Raw genomic sequence first — 21,095 nt, 5'->3', positions numbered from 1 at the left:
CATGCAAGGTCAAAAAACACTTTCGTTTTCTCATAATATACATTTAATTTAATATCCTCTCTGTGAGCTTACACTGCTCTGATTGGTCAGATGGCCCAGTCCTTTGTGATTGGTCTACTGACCATTGCCATAACTGAATGACAGCTATCAATGCGCAAGACATTGTATACAATGCATGGAAAGAAAAGTTAGCATCGATTTTACCATATCAATTTGAGCCAGAGTCCGACAGTGAAACGTCTGAAGTAATTGGTCGCAATCACGACTGGAGTAGGACGTTTCTCTATGGTAAGTGTCACTTCAGTTTGTGTTATTTATAAGACGTGATCGCAGCGTCACTGTTATACTTTATGTAGGTGCACTTGTGGCATCTGTATCAGAATGCCAAGCGAAGCTGAAAACCTCTAACATAAGATAAACATTTAGGCCAGATGTGTACACAGACTTCTTCATCATAACTATTAACAAAGAAAAATGGCTAACGTTATATCATTGTTTGACATAACAATGGGTGTTTACTGTTTACAGAGAGAATACTGCAACTAGTTAGTGTGGACTAGCAATTTAACATCCCATTACAATACAGATAGAGCTCCACTCTACTGGAATAATAAAAAGCAGAGCAGAAAGGATGAATAGCTGATAATTCATTACACTCTGTAAACAAAAGTCGTGCACCATCCTTGATCATTACTTGAAGTAATAAGACAGACAAGCTGCATTAATCGACACATTTTTAGACAATATTAGACCCACATCTGAATAGCAGAACTACCTAAAGAGTTAGCCAGTTAGCAGGAGACATGCAGACTACATAACATACAAAACTATGAATTTTGAATGATCGCTTAAAAATATAAACATCAATTATTAATCATACTTACAGGTTGAGATTCAGAGGAGCAAGCTGGTCCAAATAAACTGGGCATTGATCTATATGTTAAGACCAAGCATTTTGTGAATCCTGTGTTAAACTCCCCGAGGTTTGAGAAGCAGTCAACAGTAAAATGACGGGAACACAACAAAAGATTGTACTGCTGTGGTATTGTTGAAAAAATGAATTTTCCCTGGCATCTGCGTGTGCAATAAGTGGGCGGGCAATATGCTAAAGTTTAGTTGTGACATCACAATGAAACGGCTTGGGATTCGTTTTACAAACGACTCGTTTAATTGACTCCGTGTCGACTCTTAAGGTGATGATACACGGGGCAACTTTTTGAGTAAAAAGTTGACCCGTGTATCATCACATACTTTTGAGAGACAATAACTTTATATACAGTGTACTTTCAGATTTAAAACTTTGCAGGATGTTTTCATTCATTTAGAGCTATGTTACACACTACATGAAAGGTACTTTTCAAAAATCCATAATAGGGGCACTTTAAAGCTGCTGTCCGTAAGATTTGCCTCTTAGTCGCCATCTCTGTTTGAAACCTGCAATTGCACTTATATGCGGAATTATTATCTTTACTTGCATTGTGCATCGGCACGGCTCCTCGGCATGGATGAATCTAATGTTTGCTGTCATTCACCATACCGGTGTGGACACTGTATTTCGGAATCACAGATTGTAGTCTTGAAGTATGACCATCTAAACAAGTAACATGTCTGCCACTTTTGTTCTGACCAACTGAGGGGAAAAAGCATTAGGCCAAAATAAATCACGCTGCCAATGGTGATTAAATCTAACGATTGCTTAGCTCATATTGCATCAAACCATGCAAATTATTGTTATACTTTGTTCTCAAATTTTTAATGTTAACAATATAAGCATTGCGTGACTGTGTATTCAGTGTGTATTAGCTTTACCTGTAGATTTCAATTTCGGTAGACACTCCACAGTCTGAAGTCTTGCTTTCTGACCACGGCTGAATCTCCATTTGTCACTGATGATTGTCATTTGGACCTTTCTGGATTACAATCCGCCATCAAAATGATAAGTTTAATTATTGCAGCTGCTGTGAGAAAAGACTATAAATGATCCGCTACAAGCAGCATAGTCTACTAGCAGGGACTCCTTCCTTTCTGTTTACAGACGTGACGTGATGTAATGACGCAAAGACGAACTGCTGCATGCTCGAATTTCCTGTGGAAATCCACCAATATCGATTATTATAAAACGTTATTACAAGCTTACTGTCGTGAATCGGGCTAAGGTAAGGAGATTGACACTGGCTGGTTATGTACTTGCTCAAAATTTGATTTTGGGTCATTTTTAACCAAAGAAAGTTACGGACTGCAGCTTTAACAAGAATTGGAGTATGTCAGAAAAGAAAATTTATGAATGAAAAATATTTATAGAAAATTTACCCAATTAAACTTGTTTTTAATTATTCGGTTTGGGTGAAAGTATGGTGTATTATAAAAAACTAAATTAAAATAGAAAAAAAAAAAATATATATATATATAAATATATATATATATATATATATATAATTTTTTTTTTTAGTTATTACACAGACGGGTATATAGGCTCTAGCACTACCCAAATCAAGCGAGTTTGTGCTCTTTTTTTTTTTTTTTTTTCGCCGTTAAAAAAATGTTAACGTACACACAGCAGATGATGTAAAACACAAAGCAATGGATGACACGAGGCTTTTATGTACAGTGGCATGCGAAAGTTTGGCAACCCCTTGCAGAATCTGTGAAAATGTGAATAATTTTATCAAAATAAGAGAGATCATACAAAATGCATTTTATTTTTTATTTAGTACTGTCCTGAGTAAGATATTTTACAAAAAATATGTTTATATATAGTCTACAAGACAAAAAAATAGATGAATTTATTAAAATGAGTTCAAAAGTTTGGGAACCATTGGTTCTTAATACTGTGTGTGGTTACCTGGATGATCTACGACTCTTTTGTGATGGTTGTTCATGAGTCCTTTGTTTGTCCTGAGCAGTTAAACTGAACTCTGTTCTTCAGAAAAATCTCCAGGTCCTGCAGATTCTTTAGTTATCCAGCATCTTTTGCATATTTGAACCCTTTCCAGCAGTGACTTTTGAGATCCATCTTTTCACACTTAAGACAACTAAGGGACTCAAACACAACTATTAAAAAAGGTTCAAACATTCACTGATGCTCCAGAAGGAAACACGATGCATTAAGAGCCGGGGGGTGAAAACTTTTTGAATTTGAAGATCAAGGTAAATTGTACTTAATTTGTCTTCGGGCAAACATTTAAGTGTCTTATGTTGCTTCTGAAGGGCAGTACTAAATGAATATATATATATATGTATGTATATATATATATATATATATATATATATATATATATATATATATATATATATATATATATATATATACATTTTTTTTTTTTTTTTTTTAACAAAATAAGAAAAAATTGGACATCTTTATCCTGTTCAAAAGTTTTCACCCCCCGGCTCTTAATGCATCGTGTTTCTTTCTGGAGCATCAGTGAATGTTTGAACCTTTTTTAATAGATGTGTTTGAGTCCCTCAGTTGTCTTAAGTGTGAAAAGATGGATCTCAAAATCATACAGTCACTGCTGGAAAGGGTTCAAATATGCAAAAGATGCTGGAAATCTGACGAATCTGGTGAACCCGGAGGATTTTTCTGAAGAACAGAGCTCAGTTTAACTGCTCAGGACAAACAAGGGACTCATGAACAACCATCACAAAACAAAAAAGCAGTCGTAGATCATCCAGGTAACCATACACAGTATTAAAGGGATAGTTCACCCAAAAATGAAAATTTGATGTTTATCTACTTACCCCCAGCGCATCCAAGATGTAGGTGACTTTGTTTCTTCAGTAGAACACAAATGATGATTTTTAACTCTAAACGTTACCGATCATTTCTTGTCTTAGGACATCAATGTGTCGTCACGAGCCGCAGAGTTTAATTTGGACTTGTCTATGTAAGTTTTATTTACTCTTATAGCAGAAGTTCCCATCCACTTTCATTATTTTACTGACAGACGGCAACGGTTAGAGTTAAAAATCATCATTTGTGTTCTACTGAAGAAACAAAGACACCTACATCTTGGATGCGCTGGGGGTAAGCAGATAAACATCAAATTTTCATTTTTGGGTGAACTATCCCTTTAAGAACCAAGGGTTCCCAAACTTTTGAACGGGGTCATTTTAATAAATTACTATTTTTTTGTCGTGTGGACTATAAATAAACATATTCTTTGTAAAATATCTGACTCAGGACTGTACTAAATAAAAAATAACATGCATTTTGTATGATCTCTCTTATTTTCATAAAATTATTCACATTTCCACAGATTCTGCAAGGGTTTCCCAAACTTTCGCATGCCACTGTATTTATTTTATTTATTTTATTTAATTTTTTTTTTTTACGTTTATATGCGAATGTTGTACACCTCCCCATGTTAACAAACTTTCAAGACTGTCAAGTTTATAAATGACATAGTTATCTTTGTAAAGAAATGCTCACTTTATATGAAGCTTGGAGCCGCTGCTGTGACGCTGTACAAATGCATCCAGTGTGAATACAATTGCGTGTTTGCAGCTGCAATGAGGATGTAGTTACGCTCACGCTCTGCTCAAGCACCACTCAAGCTCGCAGTGTGAAACGGGCGTTAGGCCACAATTGCCACATACATACAATACTTGATTCTTATTGGTCAATATTATGCATAATGACCACTAAACCGTCACTAGAATCTATTCTCTACATGTTTTTATGTAATGTTGTATGGATGTTCAAGGTCCTTCTGGAGAGGCAATCCAGATCCACCATCAGACACGACAGAACATGGCAGAGCTGCAGGGCAGTGAGCAGAGAGACCCGGCTCGTACCTCTGCAGAGTTGCTCGAACTGGCCTATCACGAAGCCACGGGAAGGTCAGTCACGCACAGATGAGTGAGAGGTTATTTGGAGAGGAAAAATGTGGCAACACGATACAGTGAGAGTCTAATAATGGTGTAAATGTGTGTTATAGCAAGCGGACAGTGTCACGTTACGCAGGAGAGAATGGACTGTACATCAGCGGAGTTCCTGACAATGTATCTGGAAGCCCAGCTAGTAGCAACAGCACTGGTGCATTACTTTCCCTTACATAACCTCTTTATTATACAGTGGCCCTGAAAGATATTTAGACACTTTAAGATGATATGAGTGTTAGAGTGACTCTTATCAGCTGATTCTTTTGTAGTGAATCAAAAATATATAGCACGACAAGTGTACTCTGATTCTAGTAAGATTTTTGGATTAAAATATCAAAAAAACACTAAAGCAGTGTTATATATTTTGTTGACTTACAGTGCTTATAGATAGTCATCATACCATTTTGAAATAGTTTATTTGTCAGACCCCTTAAAGGGATAGTTCACCCAAAAATGAAAATTTGATGTTTATCTGCTTACCCCCAGCGCATCCAAGATGTAGGTGACTTTGTTTCTTCAGTAGAACACAAATGATGATTTTTAACTCCAACCGCTGTGTCAGTCAGTCAAATAATGCTAGTGGATGGGAACTTCTACTATAAGAATAAATAAAACTTGCATAGACAAGTCCAAATTAAACCCTGCGGCTCGTGACGACACATTGATGTCCTAAGACACGAAACGATCGGTTTGTGCGAGAAACCGAACAGTATTTATATCATTTTTTAACTCTAATACACCACTATGTCCAACCGCGTGCAGCACTCGTTAGTAAGGTCTGATCGCGCTCTGACAGCGGCAGTGATGTCTCGCGCTCATTGAAGTATATTTTTTAAAGACCTTTTCCAGCTTTTAAAAATTTTGCCTTTCAACATCAAAGTAATGAAAGAAAAAGCAAAAGTTCTGAAACTTATTAAAAAAAATCTAAACTAGAATAAGGGGGTTGAAAAAGTCATCAGTCCCATTATTTAATACTTTGTAGAGCCACCTTTTGCTTTAATTACAGCCATTCATCTTTTTGGATATGTCTGTACTAGCTTTGCTCACATAGATTGGGGAAATTTGCCCATTCTTCCTTGCAGAATTGCTCAAGTTCAGTCAAATTCCTTGGTGAGCAGCTTAAATATTAGATATTAGATTTAATATTAATATTTTATTAGACAGGTGAGCAAATGTTTGGATACCTTTTATTGAAAGAAAACGAATCATTGTTATGTAGTTGAACACGTCTTATTGTATAAATCTCTTGTTTTCTTGATTACACAAGTTTTGACCTAGTAAAACAGCACTGCGTTACCCCACAAATTTAATTTGTCAAATAAAGTGACCTGTATAAGTAGTAATGAGTATAACTTTTATCATAAAATAAACATAAACTGATTGCGGCGTATAAGCATAATAAAAACAACAATGTAAAATGTCCAAGGCTCTCGGACCAGCCCTGCTTCACACCACAGTAAGGTTAATAAAACTTTACTAGTATAAAACCAACCTTTAAAGTTCTGTCGGATTGCTTTCTATCGTCTGTGGAGGTGAAGGCGACAACTTCCATGAATCCACATTCTTTCATGGCGTCATCAAGCTACACCTTAGTTATTGTTTTGACTAGGCGACCTTTAGCTGAAAATTTACATACTGTGCCTTTAAGAATTGCATTTGGTAATGCACCATTGATAACCCAGAATTGTTTGAGGAATCAGAAATCCTTATGATTTCCACCCCTACATAACATTCATACATTTTTAAGTATGACTATCAAATGCTTTTTTGGGGCCACTGTCATTTTTTCCCCCCATTTCTTTTATTACATTGTCTGGAATCAGTCATCAAATGACTTGGATGTTCTCTGTAAAAACCAGAGGTTGAGTTCATATTGTTGTTACTGATCTTGCTTTTGTAGGAACACCAGTGAACCGTGGTTCTTTTGAGGATTATTCCAGCATTCTAGATCCGAGTGAGTTCTTTCCCATCAGTGAAGAGACTCAAAAACACATCACATCTCCAGCATCCACCCACTTATATATTATACACATTTGTGAAAAAGTTAGGACACCCTATTGAATTCCATAGTTTTCCGTATCAGGACGTAATAAAATTCATCTGGTCCTTGCCAGGTCTTAATTTGGAAAATAAAACCTCAGATGAACTAGAACACATGACATATCACGCTGTGTCATTATTTATTTAACAAAAATAAAGCCAAGATGGAAAAGCCATGGGTGACAAACTAAGGACATGATTTAATTTCTTATAGATCCACTTTTAGCAGCAATAACTTGAAGTAATAATTTTCTGTATGACTTTATCAGTCTCTCACATCATTCTGGAGGAATTTTGGCCCATTCTTCTTTACAATGTTGCTCCAGTTTGTTGAGGTTTGTGGGCATTTGTCTATGCACAGCTCTCACCACAGCTTTTCAGTCAGGATGAGGTTTGGACTTGACTGGGACATTGCAACACGTTTATCATTTTCTTTTTCAGCCATTCTCTTGTAGATTTGTCCAGTTGCATGACCCAATTTTGGCCAAGCTTTAGCTGTCGGACAGACGGCCTCACATTTGACTCTTGAAAACTTTGGTATACAGAGGAGTTCATGGTCGACTCAATGACTCTGAGATGCCCAGGACCTGTGGCTACAAAACAAGGCCAAAATCATCACCACTCCACCAGCATGCTTGACTTTTGGTATGAGGCATTTGTGCTGATATGCTTTGTTTGGTTTTCACCAAATGTGGTGCTGTGCATTATGGCCAAACATCTCCACTATGGACATTGCTCCAAACTTGTGGTTTGTTTAGATGCAACTTTGCAAACCTAAACCGTGCTGCCATGTTTTTTTTTAGAGAGAAGAGAATTTCTCCTGGCAACCCTTCTAAACATGCTATTCTTATCCCATATTTTTCTAATTGTACTGTCATGAACTTTATCATTTGACATGTTAACTGAGGCCTGTAGAGTCTGAGATGTAGTTCTTGGGTTCTCTGCAATTTCTCTGAGCATAACACAGTCATTTGCTGGGATGTCTTCTCATGGGAAGATTTGTGTCTGTTTTGAATGTCTTCTACTTGTGAATAATCTTCTTCACTGTAGATTGATGGACTTCAAATTGTTTGCAAATGGCTGTATAACCCTTTCCAGAATGATGCCAGCAACAATTGCTTCTCTTAAGATCATTGCTGACGTCTTTCCTCCTTGGCATTGTGTTAACACGCACCTGAAGCCTCCAGACCAGCAAACTGCCAGAACTTCTGCTTTTATAGAGGTGCTCACACTTGCTGAAGATCAGTTAATTAAAAACATTTGATTAGCAGTGCCTGACTGCTACTTACCCTCTTCATTCCTTAGAAACAGTAAGGGTGTAAGGTAAATTAACAGTAAGGTAAATTACATTTCCTAGTTTTTGTTAAATAAGTAATGTCATAGTGTGATTGTGTGTTATGTGTTGTTGTTCATCTGAGGTTTTATTTTCCAAAATTTAAGACCTGCCAAGACCAGATGGTTTTTTTTATTATTATGTCCTTATACGGAAAGCCATGGAATTCAATAGGGTGTCCTAACTTTTTCACTATGTATGTATATGTATATGTGTTGCAAAAGTGAGTACACCCTCCTGAAAATTACTATTTCTGGTGTAAGTTTAAGGCAATTTTTGATCAACAGGCAAGTATGTTGAATCAAAACATTTAAAGAAAAATAATTTCTTGACAAATAAGTGTTATTTAGTCCACTGAATCATTCTCAGACTTAATGCTGACAACAATGGAACCACTGAGAACTGTCATGAGACTTATTTCTTAGCACAGTGGTACAAGAGGATTACCAAATAATTGTTTTAAGTGTGAATAAAGCAAAAGAAACAGAAATTCAAAAGCAATGGACTTGTGACAATAATCAATAATCATTTGAAGCATTCATTTAGTAATGAGTGATAAAGTCAATTAGCCTTTTCCAAGGCTCATATTTATAAAATATAGATTCTGGGAATCAATACTCTGGTCTTACGAGACCAAATCAATCATTTTGGATCTAACAGCACCCAAAATGTTATAGTGCTGCTAGAGGAGGAGTACATGAGAAGTGCCTAGTTCCCACAGTGAAGTTCAGTGGTAGTAAAGCTATGAGTGCCGAAGGTATGGGGGAGTTTTGCTTTATCAATGCTGTCATGAATTCACACACCACTGTGTGATGTATTACAAAAACTTAAAAACGAAAATGCTACTCTCTCCTCATTCCCTGCATTGTTGGGAATTTTTTTCAGCATGACAATGACAATATGCATTCTCCCAAGGTGAAAAACCTTCTGTAAATCTTCTATTTCACCCAGTCTTAACACTCTTGAGCACCTATGAGGGATTCTGTAGAGGCGAGTTGAGCAACACTCCCTATTAAAGTTCAGAGCATTTAAGGAGCTCATCATCCAGGAGTTAAACAGGACAGATGTGACAATTTGTCATGAACTTGTATACTTCCGTGCCAGAGCAGTATACTTAAAATTATGGAGGACATACTAAGTCCTAGAATATTATACATTTGTTGAATTAAATCTAGGGTTTACTCATTTCTGCAATCCTTAAAGGTCCCGTTTTTCGTGGTTTTTTGAAGCTTTGATTGTGTTTATAGTGTGCAATATAACATGTGTTCATGTTTCGCGTGTAAAAAAAACACAGTATTTTTCACATAATTTACTTATCTGTATACCGCTGTTTCCACTGTCATAAAAATGGGCTGATGACTTCCTTGTTCTATGAAGTCCCTCCTTCAGAAATACGTAACGAGTTCTGATTGTGCCAGCGGTTCCTGTGTTGTCATTCGACAGCAGCTTAGCGCATCTTGCCCGGAAAGGTCACGCCTCTTACCATAACGTGGAGATGCACGCGCTCAGTGTTATTGTAAACATGTCTTTAATTTTACCCTATCAATTTGAGCCGGAATCAGACCTGGTGATTGGACTGCGGGATGAAAATAACAGCGTTTCGATGACATGGCGACAAACACACTCTACAAACGCAACTCTTGTATATTCCTGTGGGCGGAGGTTAGTCAAAAAACTGTTTTAGTGACGTCATTAAAGAAGGAAGTAGAGGGATGTAGTCCAAACTGGCCGTTCGATGTAGGCGACTTCTGTTAAATAAAATATCTCGCTTGGCATTGAACTTTGAGCTTTAAAATTTTACAGATTTTATTTATACTCTAACAACAACATTACACACTAACTAAAGTTTGAAACATGGGATCATGAAGAACGGGACCTTTAATTTAAACAAAATTGGCTAATTTACTTATTTTACAGATATTAATGACATATTTCTCTGCTTTTATTAAAGGGTTAGTTCACCCAAAAATGAAAATTCTGTCATTTATTACTTACCCTCATGCCGTTCCACACCCGTAAAACTTTCGTTAATCTTCAGAACACAAATTAAGATATTTTAGTTGAAATCCGATAGCTCCGTGTGGCCTCCATAGAGAGCAATGGACACTTCCTCTCTCAAGATCAATTAAGGTACTAAAAACATATTTAAATTGGTTCATGTGAGTACAGTGGTTCAATATTAATATTATAAAGCGACGAGAATATTTTTGGAGCGCCAAAAAACCTCAATAACGACTTATTTAGTGATGGCCGCAGGAAGCATCGGAGCACAGATGAATCAGTGTGTCGAATCTGCTGTTCGGAGCGCCAGAGTCACGTGATTTCAGCCGTTGGCAGTTTGACACGCGATCTGAATCATGATTCGATACACTGATTCATTTATGCTCCGATGCTTCATGAAGCAGTGTTTTGAAATCGGCCATCACTAAATAAGTCGTTATTTTGTTTTTTTGGCGCTCCAAAAATATTCTCATCTATCATGTTCATTTTTGGGTGAACTAACCCTTTAAGTATATGTTTAATACATTTCAATTTTGCCATCTTTCCATGAATTGTATTAGTGATCATTAAGAAAATACATCTTTTGTATTTGTTCAAAGGGGGTGTACTCATTTATGCCGTGTAAAGTATATACCCTCAGAAACATATATTTGTTAGCTGCAATCACATAAACACATTCATATTTCAAAGGGGAGGGGGTTTTGACAGGAAATTTGGGATCTATGGTTGAGTGATTTAAGGTATTTAAGTCTGGGTTCACTCTTAGGAACTTAAAATTGGGTTTGTCCAATGGGGAATCACTTTTCTTTATCTTTGTATACGATTGTTTCTCAAGCCAATGCGGTGTATCACATCAGTGGAGCTGAGTGGCTGTGTTGTTTATGGGTGGAAGTTTGATGAGCGAAAAAGGTGGTCCTGGTCCACAACCTCTGGGGGAATTCACTGAATAGTTGTGCCACTTTAGCGTTCAATATTGCCTGAATCTTATTCACACACCACGTGCAGTCCAACACCATTATTGTTTACATTTTTTTTTTTTTATCTCAATTAAGAACAGGGTTCGTTCTTTGTACCTCGCTAAATACATCTGAGATGATTTGACAGATGCTAGATCTTCTAATCGTGATAACTGATCTCTGGGTAATTTGGTTCTTCAAACGAATTTGTGGACTGGATTAAAATATCAGGATTAAGTTGTCTGAGATTACTGCACGTTGTCGTGTTCCTTGAAAAGGGCAGATGTATCGATACTCGAAACCACGATCAGCAATGCAGCGATTGGCTGGCGGCAAGACAGCAACGTAATAACATCATATAATTAGAAAAGACACCTGACGAAAAACGTAATAAATTTCTGGACCTTTATAATGAAACAGCCAAGCGAACAACATGACATTACGACATAAATGTTATAATAGATAAATGAAATGTGCACTGTTTTTTTTTTTTTTTTTTATACATGATTCCCAATTATTTAGATTCACAACCATTTGTACAGTCATTACATTTTTATTTCAATGTTGTAATTCGCAATTCATTTAATTTTATCTTTGAAGCAGATTTGTTACATGACAGCATTAATTAAAGTTTCAATTAAAAAATAATTAAAGTCAAGATCAAGTTATCTGCATTTCCTACGCTGTATTAGGCCACTCCCATAATAGCTGTCACCATTCAAATTAATGCGTGGCTCAGAATAACTGTACATCAAGTGTGTAAGACTCCAATACAATTGTAAAGCAATTATTCCATCACGAATAAATCATCAATGAGTAAAACTGGCTGTGCCTATAGTGTTATAGACTACACATTTTATTATCATTTTAAATTATTGTCCCTGGATAAGTAGAGTACTCTTGAAATAAATTAGCAGTGGCTGGGACAGATTTTAAGTATCGATTCGTATTCGCAATCTAATCCTGTTTACATGAAATAAGCCTGCTCACGAGCAGGTTTAAAGGGGTGGTTCAGTGTTTTTTTTTCTAGGCTTGAGTTTCTAGGCTTTTTTTCTAGGCTTGTGTTTTAGGGGCACAGTTTAGCATGTCTTAATGCGTTGTTTTTTTGAAAAAGCCATATTTTTCATATATTTTACCTTTATTCTACACCTCTGTTTCCATTGTCATATGAACAGCTCGTTTGACTTCCTGCTTCTATGAAGCCACTCCCTCCGAAATACGCAATGTGCTCAGATTGGTTAGCAGGTTGGTAGCTGGCCCAGTGTATCGTGATTCGCTGAAGCGTCCGGAAACGCCACGCCCCTTACCATCCGTTGCTTCGGTGAAAATGTAAATAATGGCGTCTATATTGCTGTATCAAATTGAGCCCAAATCAGACCCAGATGAAGAGGGTAAAGCTGCAATTGCGGCTTTTAAAGGACGTTTATGAATGGTATTTCATTTTTATTTTTTATTTTTGTCAAAGTGTTTAGATATGCTGTCACTGCTATTTGTTAGCTTTCAGTATACAGTTTTATCCTGATTAAAGCTTCACTGTAGCCGAATACATGACTGAGTAGTAGCAGTTTCGTAAAGGTAGCGTTTAATTTATAGCATGAACAACTGTTTGTCTATGGACATAGACGGTTGTTGAAGTATGCACTAGAATTTAGCTAACTGGCTAGCGAAGCAAAAACAAGTTGCTCTTTGTATATGTCCTTTATGCAACCAAAAATAGCAACAGAACTATATGTTTAAAAGACATGTACAAACAATAAAACGTACTTACACTTTGGGGCGATAAACAGCAGCTTCTGCTTTTAAAGTGGGAACTGCTCCATCTTTCAGTAATAGTCTTTGTGCAAATCCAGCATTGAACTCGTGTAGATTCTGGAAGCTGTCTTCAGCGCCGCATCCAGTGTAGAAAATATCACAGATTATAATGGGTTATATATTATCCGGTGTGCACAACTCTTCCGCTTCCGCAAGCTCTTCTTATGCTGCGCGACATGGCCTCGCCCACTTTGTTACGTGTTCCCGGGGGTGTGTTTTGCAGGGTTTATGATGTCACCAACCCGGGAAGAAGCTCGTTGTAGTCCAAACCGGTCGTTTTTGTAGGCATTAAAATGCCATAACTTTAAAAGACAATATCTCCGTTTGCATTAAACTTTCAGCGCTGTAACTTTGCAGATACTGTTTATGCTCAAGCAGCAACATTACACACTAACTAAAGTTAAAAAAGTGAAATCGTATTGAACCACCCCTTTAAGCTTACGGACCTGTTGCTATGGCAGCAAGTCCAGGATGAATGTTGAAGAACCGAACAATCCAAGATCATGCCAAATCTTCATCAATCATATCCAGCTAACCGAGTTAGCGACGTACGAAGAACGAGCCCCAGATTCACCAACACAATTGTTGACTGAATTGTGATCGGTCTGTTCTTTCTTGCATGGACTGTATTCAACTGCTTCGAAATTATTATTCTAAAGGTGCCTTTACACTGCAAAGACTTGTGGTAGCAATTTTGATTAATTTCATTGACTCCAATCTTCAGAATCTATTTACTGATTTGTTTAGTGACTTTTTCTGCAATTTACATCATTATGCCAGTAAGTCTTTTTGTGTTATGAGTGAGACCCTAATTCATAAACACAATGACCCAATTGCATTTTGTTCATGAACAAGATGTCTAGTTAAGCTAAGTAATTCACCTATTGATAGTCATAAATAAGAATTGAACATTTGTTCGATTAGGGTGTAAAAGGTGTAGGCTAAGCTAGAAGACTAATGGGCTAATGATATTCAAAAAAAGGTGTTTTAACATTTGTTCAAATAGGGTGTAAAGGATGTAGGCTAAGCTAGCATATTAATCGGCTAGTGATATTCACAAATAACAATTAAACATTTGTAATGCATAGGTCCTGAAACGATAATTAAACATCATTACAGGTGGCCGCAATTCATTCTTAGTGAATTCCACCTCAGATTTGTCTGGGATTTCTGGCTTTCTCTCTGTACCATCCGTCCCCTTTCCTGGGGAATCCTCTATTTCCTAAATTCCCCTTTCGTTCTAATCAAGTATCAAACTTCAATTCTCTCCCGCTCACAAGCTTTGTAACCCTCAAAAAAATCACCAATCACAAGTATGTAGAATGACACTGCTGCACTCAGATTCTCACGCATGCCTTGCCTGAAGACTACAGTACAGTACTGATCGTCTTTTCTGCCAGTTGTGTGTATGTACAGATGGCCGTTCACACTTATAACTCATCAGTGATGTCACAATGCTCACAGAGCCTTTATTGCATGTTAATTTTGCACGTAGTAGTCACTGTAATTTCAGTTCAATTACGACAATAATGGTAACACACTCCTTTTTCTTTTCCCACTTTCTCTGTCTCTCTTTATCCTTATTGTTCTGCGTGTTGGTATGTGTCTGTCTGCCTGAAATGGTTCACCCTCTCTTCTTCTGCCTCTTAATCTGTCTGTTAATTTTCAATCTGGCCATATGTGTGAATGTGTTTTGGATGCGGTCTGTTGCGTGTGTGTGGTGCGTGTGGGGTGCTCTGTGTGTTTGTGTGGTGGGGGTGCCCCTGAAGTCCTGCTGCTGTCTGCCCCTCCGACAGTGCCTAGTTTTTGCTGCACGGTCGGGGTGGACTGGAAGTCCCTCACCACTCCTGCCTGCCTCCCCCTCACGACCGATTACTTTCCCGACCGCCAAACCCTACAGAATGACTACACAGAGGGCTGCTACGACCTGCTGCCACACACTGACCTGGACAGGTACAGCACATTAGTTGGGTGGTATAGGTTAAAACATTATGTCTTTAATATTATTTTCAATTATATTTTAAGGGATGCACAATATATATCGGCACTATATCGGTTATCAGCCGATATGCTTTGGTTAGAGTCATGCGTTCCCATTATTTAACATTTTTAAATAATCATTGTAAACTGGTTCACAGATTAAAAAGGACGAAGAAGACAGGTCATCGAGATTCTCTGTCTCCTTTAATCATCATGCACTTGACCCACACATCACCGCTCATCTCCTAACTTGCTCCCCCTGTGCAGACACCGCTTTACCGTGCCCCCCTCACCACATACCCCCACCGCTCTTCTCAGGCCAGGGAACCCTCCGGTCTCTGGTCAAGCCGTTTATCACAATTTTTGGCATCTTCCCTTTAGGGATTGTACAGACTAATCGACTTTTATGTTCTGCCATGATGCTGTAAGCTTGACTTCAACTAGTCGCTGATCATAGAGGGCGCAACAGGATAAGAAATCTTTGAAGTCCACATTTACACTCCGTATCCAACAGTAAATAACAAATAAGTGCATACTCTGAGAGTGCTCCATAAGATATGTTTGATTATACCCTCTGGATGATCAATATTGATCGTGTGAATGCATGTTTTAAACAGCTTATTGTACACTAGACGTGCCGATATTCGGTAATATGATAAATCACGATAATGAATATGCACGATATTGTTATCGCGGACACTTCAAAATTTATTTTGAATTATTCAAATTTTTATAATGTATTTTAAGAATACTTTCCCAATTAACCGTAAAAAATGCACAACACCACTGTATGCTGCGTCAAAGGGACACATGCACTCAGATGTAAACAAGCCTAACATGCATGAGAAACATGGCAGAACGAGTGAAGGAGAAGAGCTGAATGAAAGTGCACATTCACTATCTGACAGCAGAGGGCGCTGATGGAACAGCAGAAATGCAGAGGTTACCCTGGAAACCCATTCAATTTTTTCTATTTGCAGTGTTGTTCACTACAACACCAAATACTTAAAGACTTAATAGGCTATTTATTTTCAAACTAAAACATTTTTATATTTTAATCTGGACTACAAAATCCCCTAATGACTGAAAATGTTATTGTTCAGTAAAACTTAGAGACATACGGCTTCATTAGTTAAAGGGATAGTTCGCCCATAAATGAAAATTTGATGTTTATCTGCTTACCCCCAGCGCATCCAAGATGTAGGTGACATTTTTTCTTCAGTAGAACACAAATGATGATTTTTAACTCCAACCGCTGCCGTCTGTCAGTCAAATAATTGCAGTAGATGGGAACTTCATCTATAAGAGTAAATAAAGCTTGCTTAGACAAATCCAAATTAAACCCTGCGGCTCGTGACGACACATTAATGTCCTAAGACACGAAACGATCGGTTTGTGTGAGAAACCGAACAGTATTTATATAATTTTTTACCTCTAAAACACCACTGTCCAACTCCGTTCATGACTCCTTTAGTGATGTCTGATCGCGCTCTGACAACGGAAGTGATGTCTCGCGCATATACTTCAATGAGTGTCAGACATCACTGCCGCTGTCAGAGCGCGATCAGACATCACTAAAGGAGTCATGAACGGAGTTGGACATAGTGGTGTATTAGAGGTAAAAAATGATATAAATACTGTTCGGTTTCTCACACAAACCGATCGTTTCGTGTCTTAGGACATCAATGTGTCGTCACGAGCCGCAGGGTTTAATTTGGATTTGTCTAAGCAAGCTTTATTTACTCTTATAGATGAAGTTCCCATCTACTGCCATTATACGACTGACAGACGGCAGCGGTTGGAGTTAAAAATCATCATTTGTGTTCTACTGAAGAAACTAAGTCACCTACATCTTGGATGCGCTGGGGGTAAGCAGATAAACATCAAATTTTAATTTTTGGGTGAACTATCCCTTTAACATGTTAATTCATTATTACCAAACTGACAATGTAAAATACTTATAAAGCATTTATTAATCTTAGTTAATGTTAATTTCTTAGTTAATGTTTAATAACATTACTAAAATCAAAATAACTTATTCAATGGACCTGAGATAAAACTAACAAAGAACAGTTGTATTTCTTAACTTACATTAACAAAAAATACCTTCTGTAACAAATGTAGCTATTGCTCAATCTTAGTTAATACATTAACTAACGTTAAATATTGAGACCTTATTGTAAAGTGTTACCTGTTTTTCTTTATAATTCTTTTGCACTTTAATCTGTTTGAAAATTTTACTTTATATTTTTTTTGTGCATTGCGTTATTGTATTTAAACATTCAGAGTTCTTTTTGTTATAAGAAAGAGTTTTTAAACCTGTCATGCTATGACACTTTTTTGCAATTTCAAGATCGTGATAATACTGCATACCGTGATAAAAGCTTCAGCAATTATCTCAACATGAAAATTATATACCGTCACATGCCTATAGCACACATAAGTTAATCGCCATTCTAAACTAATGATTGCTGCTGCACTGTAATGCACACACAGACAGTAGCGCGCACATCACAAGCAGATCGCAGGCACACAGAAACATTCAGTAGTGCAGAAATGTATTGTCAACACTGTTCTGTGATTTATCAATAAAATAGTTTAGAAAATGAAAAGTTCTTATGCCGCTTTTCCACTGCATGGTACGGTTCGGTATGGCTCGATACAGCTCACTTTTTGGCACTTTTCCACTGCATGGGACGGCTCGCTTAAATAGTACCACCTGTAAACGCTGCAGATCACTGATTGGTCAGCGAGAATCGTCACTACCAGCGTCATATGTATCATTTGTATCATTTGACTTGCTTTAAACGACCATTGCACACAACTTGAAATGGCTGTATCATGGTCAGTAGATGAGGTTCAGACTCGTTGGTAGACGAGGAGTGGATCCATGGCAGTAGAGGAGGCGCAACTATAACTATCAGTCTATATAATCCCGCCCACTTTAAAGTGGTACTAACTGCACTGGAAAAACAAACAGAAAGTAAAGCGAGCCAAGCAGTGCCGAGCCGAGTAGTACCACACAGTGGAAAAAGTACCACACAGTGCCATTAGTACCAAAAACCACAGGTTCACTATTGGTAAAGAGACACTGCCAGGTAGAATTAATTCACACGCAATAACTCTCTCACTAATGCATTCATATAAATGTAATATTTACTGTGCTTCTATATCTGTATCTGATTTAGAATGAGCAGAAATCTTTGAGAAATATAATGACCCATAGACAAAAGAACTGATAAAAAATAAGCTGTTATGTTGGAGCAATAGCCTTGTGGGCAGCGCTTTGTCATAGGCCATAGCTGTGCACAAGGCGACCCTCATTTGAGTCTCAGCATGAAGGTCAGGCTTATTTGTTCATTAATGACGTCATCAGCAACTAGGAGTCATCGACTTAAAAAAATCTCAGAAACAAAATCGTTCAACCCCTACTTCCCATACAGATTTACAAACCATTGATTTTATTGTGAGATTAAATCATTCTACCAGTTCTACTGTTTGTGGGTGATAGACACTGGTGTGAATCAATTTAACACAAAGGTTCGTATAATTTGCAATAACACACAAATGCCATGCCTTATTCAGTGAGAATCTCTTTCAGGATTCCCACTCGGGAGATAATAAGAAACTTTTGCAGAGATGGTGCGTAACGTGTTGCATAATCCACCAGAACTAATGCAAAACGATGTCCGCTTGCTGAACACTCTAATGGCCCAATGAGGTCCATGCCAATTCTTTCGAAGGGGACCTCTACAAGAGGTAAAGGGCGTAATGGCCGCCTGGAACAGGGATTCCTGATAGCTTATTTGAACTAATAATTAGGTTGCATCTTCTTTTGTCTGGGCATCTTGGGCTACCTGATATAAACTGTCCCTTATTATGGCAAGATAGTGATAGGAAAGCGGCTGATCAGGCTGGAGCAGCCGTCCGTCGATGGTGCAGACCCTATCAAATACATGTTTGAGCGTTTCATCACGAGACTGCTCCAGAGGAATGTCATCCAACTAAAGGTGGCATTAGCTCCGCCCTTGTTCTTGTTTCCTCTGAGGTGGTCTGTTAAGGCCCTGATATACTTCAAGCGAAATTGAAGAACAAACTAATGTGATGTCATTTCAAACAAAATCAGTTGTTTGGGAGTGCGAAATGGCTTGCCAAAGCGAACTTTCAGGAAAAGTTCGCTCCAGCTGCAAAACACTTTCATTCTACCATTGGTCTGTGACGATAACGAAACAGGAGGTGTACGCTGAGGCTCCGCCTTCTTTCACGTGGAACTATTCTGTCTCATTTTGTCGAGTTCGTTGAGGCAAGATTTCCGCGGTTGAAACATGAACACACTAGTCAGTCACTTTATAGTACAAAAAGTTGTGCTTAGTACAAAAGTTGTGCTTCTGATGAAATGAGGCACTGACACTGTTTTTCATGTTTGATATTTTAAAGTGCTATATAAATAAACATGATGTGACTGGAGTGCTAATTTGCAGAGCTTGTTAACATACCAATGTTGTTATGATCAGACGCTTTGTGCTTTCCATAAATGCTTTCTATAAAAATGCTTGCTGTTTTCTTGTTTTTGTTGTTTATTTTGTTACTGAGATGAAAGTGCGCAGCACATATTTACATATTCATCTAAACGCCGCTCTCAGCAGTGTGGGCGGTGTCAGATGTTCTATTACAGCATATCGCTGCTCACATATTTCGAACTTCGTTTTAACCCTAAACAAAGAATAAAAAGAACTTTGTTTAAAGTATATCGGGGCATTTATGTCCCTACCTCTATAACTGGACACCTGTCCTGGAAATTACCCGGGTCTGACCAGCCCAGGCCTCCAAGCCACCCTGGCTGCAGAAAGTTAGCCAAGTGAATGATTTAGAGAAGGGAGGGATGAACAAAATGTGGCGGTGCTGGTGCTCTCCTACACGCCCCCTCGCGTTCCAGGTCTGGAACCTGGGGGAAACTCTGAGGCTAAGCTGCCTCTTCCTTGCAGTGGCTTTCAAAGGGTGCGTTGCTCAGCAAACTGGGAATGTGGACAGGACAAGACATGGGGGAAGAGAAAGAAAAAGAGGGAGAAAGACTGGAGAGAGAAACAGCCGGAAGGGGCACACTGACCCCTGGGCACGCCACCAGATGGTCCTCTGCAAGCTCCAAATGACCCGCCGGTCCTCCTCATGTCCCCCTCATGTCCCTGGGCCAACAGATGGATGCGATCCTCCTGCTCCAGTCTGAGGTCTATGAGGGCATGGTGTTGCGTCTGGTGGAGACCGTTGAGTGACTTGACCATCTCCGCAAGTGCCGTTTGTTGTGCTGGCTGCATGGTGGCATGCCAGGGTTTGTCCCGGGTTTCATGTATCACTGTAAACTGGTTCAAAGATTAAAAAGGATGAAGAAGACTGGTCAGCGAGTTTCTTAGTCTCCTTATTTAAGTTCTCTCTCAAACAAAACGGCAATAGCGCTCCTGCGCACTTCAATAACAAAATCATAAAATAACACAACTGTAGCCACAAAACACGTCCATCAACTCTCTCCTTGTCCCAGGTCTGCGGGCCGCTTTTATTCCATCTCTCCGCCTGTTACTGGAATTAGAGACAGGTGTTAATCATCATGCACTTGACCCACACATCACCGTTCATCTCCGCACTCGCTCTTCCAGTGCAGACGCTTTACCATGCCCCCCCTCGCCACAATCATGTTTAACAGTGTTATTTGTAATGAAAAATTTTATTAAATTAGAAAAATGCTCAACATTCTCAAGGATTCTTAGACTTTTGAACCCCACTGTAGATTTGATATTGTGCTTGATATTGTGCTTGTGCTTGATATTGATATTTAAGAGCTCAGTCCAAAATTTATGTGCTTCTCCATCTTATGTAGACGTGACGATGAGTCTCCAGTGATGACGGCCCATCAGGTATTTGAAGAGTTCATCTGTCAACGACTGATGCAAGGTTACCAGATCATTGTACAGCCAAACAGGAAGTCACAGCCTGCTATAGCCCCACCTCTCAGCAGCAGCCCACTTTATTCCAGAGGTACATCCACTGTTGGACAGTGGAACAGACTTGTCTTCCTGTCATAAATCATGCTCCAGTGTAAT

At 38.3% G+C, this 21,095-nt stretch overlaps 1 protein-coding gene across 8 annotated transcripts in view; it reads left to right on the top strand.

The window, feature by feature from the left end:
• depdc5 (DEP domain containing 5, GATOR1 subcomplex subunit) overlaps window positions 1-21,095 on the top strand; it is a 38,129-nt gene that overhangs the window by 8,858 nt on the left and 8,176 nt on the right. For 5 of the 8 annotated variants that reach the window (XM_048172967.1, XM_048172965.1, XM_048172944.1 and 2 more), the window contains exons 22-26: window positions 4,704-4,839; window positions 4,938-5,035; window positions 6,782-6,835; window positions 14,793-14,976; window positions 20,873-21,030. In XM_048172967.1, coding sequence (XP_048028924.1) covers window positions 4,704-4,839; window positions 4,938-5,035; window positions 6,782-6,835; window positions 14,793-14,976; window positions 20,873-21,030 — 630 coding nt within the window. Of the gene's footprint in view, window positions 1-4,703; window positions 4,840-4,937; window positions 5,036-6,781; window positions 6,836-14,792; window positions 14,977-20,872; window positions 21,031-21,095 lie in introns of those variants that run through there. The other 3 variants (XM_048172951.1, XM_048172958.1, XM_048172974.1) reach the window with 3 other exon arrangements.

The sequence above is a fragment of the Megalobrama amblycephala genome, linkage group LG2 (genome assembly GCF_018812025.1).
Source record: "Megalobrama amblycephala isolate DHTTF-2021 linkage group LG2, ASM1881202v1, whole genome shotgun sequence".
NCBI lineage: Eukaryota > Metazoa > Chordata > Actinopteri > Cypriniformes > Xenocyprididae > Megalobrama > Megalobrama amblycephala.
The sequence above is the reverse complement of the archived record's forward strand: the minus strand, read 5'-3'. Positions and strand labels throughout refer to the sequence as shown.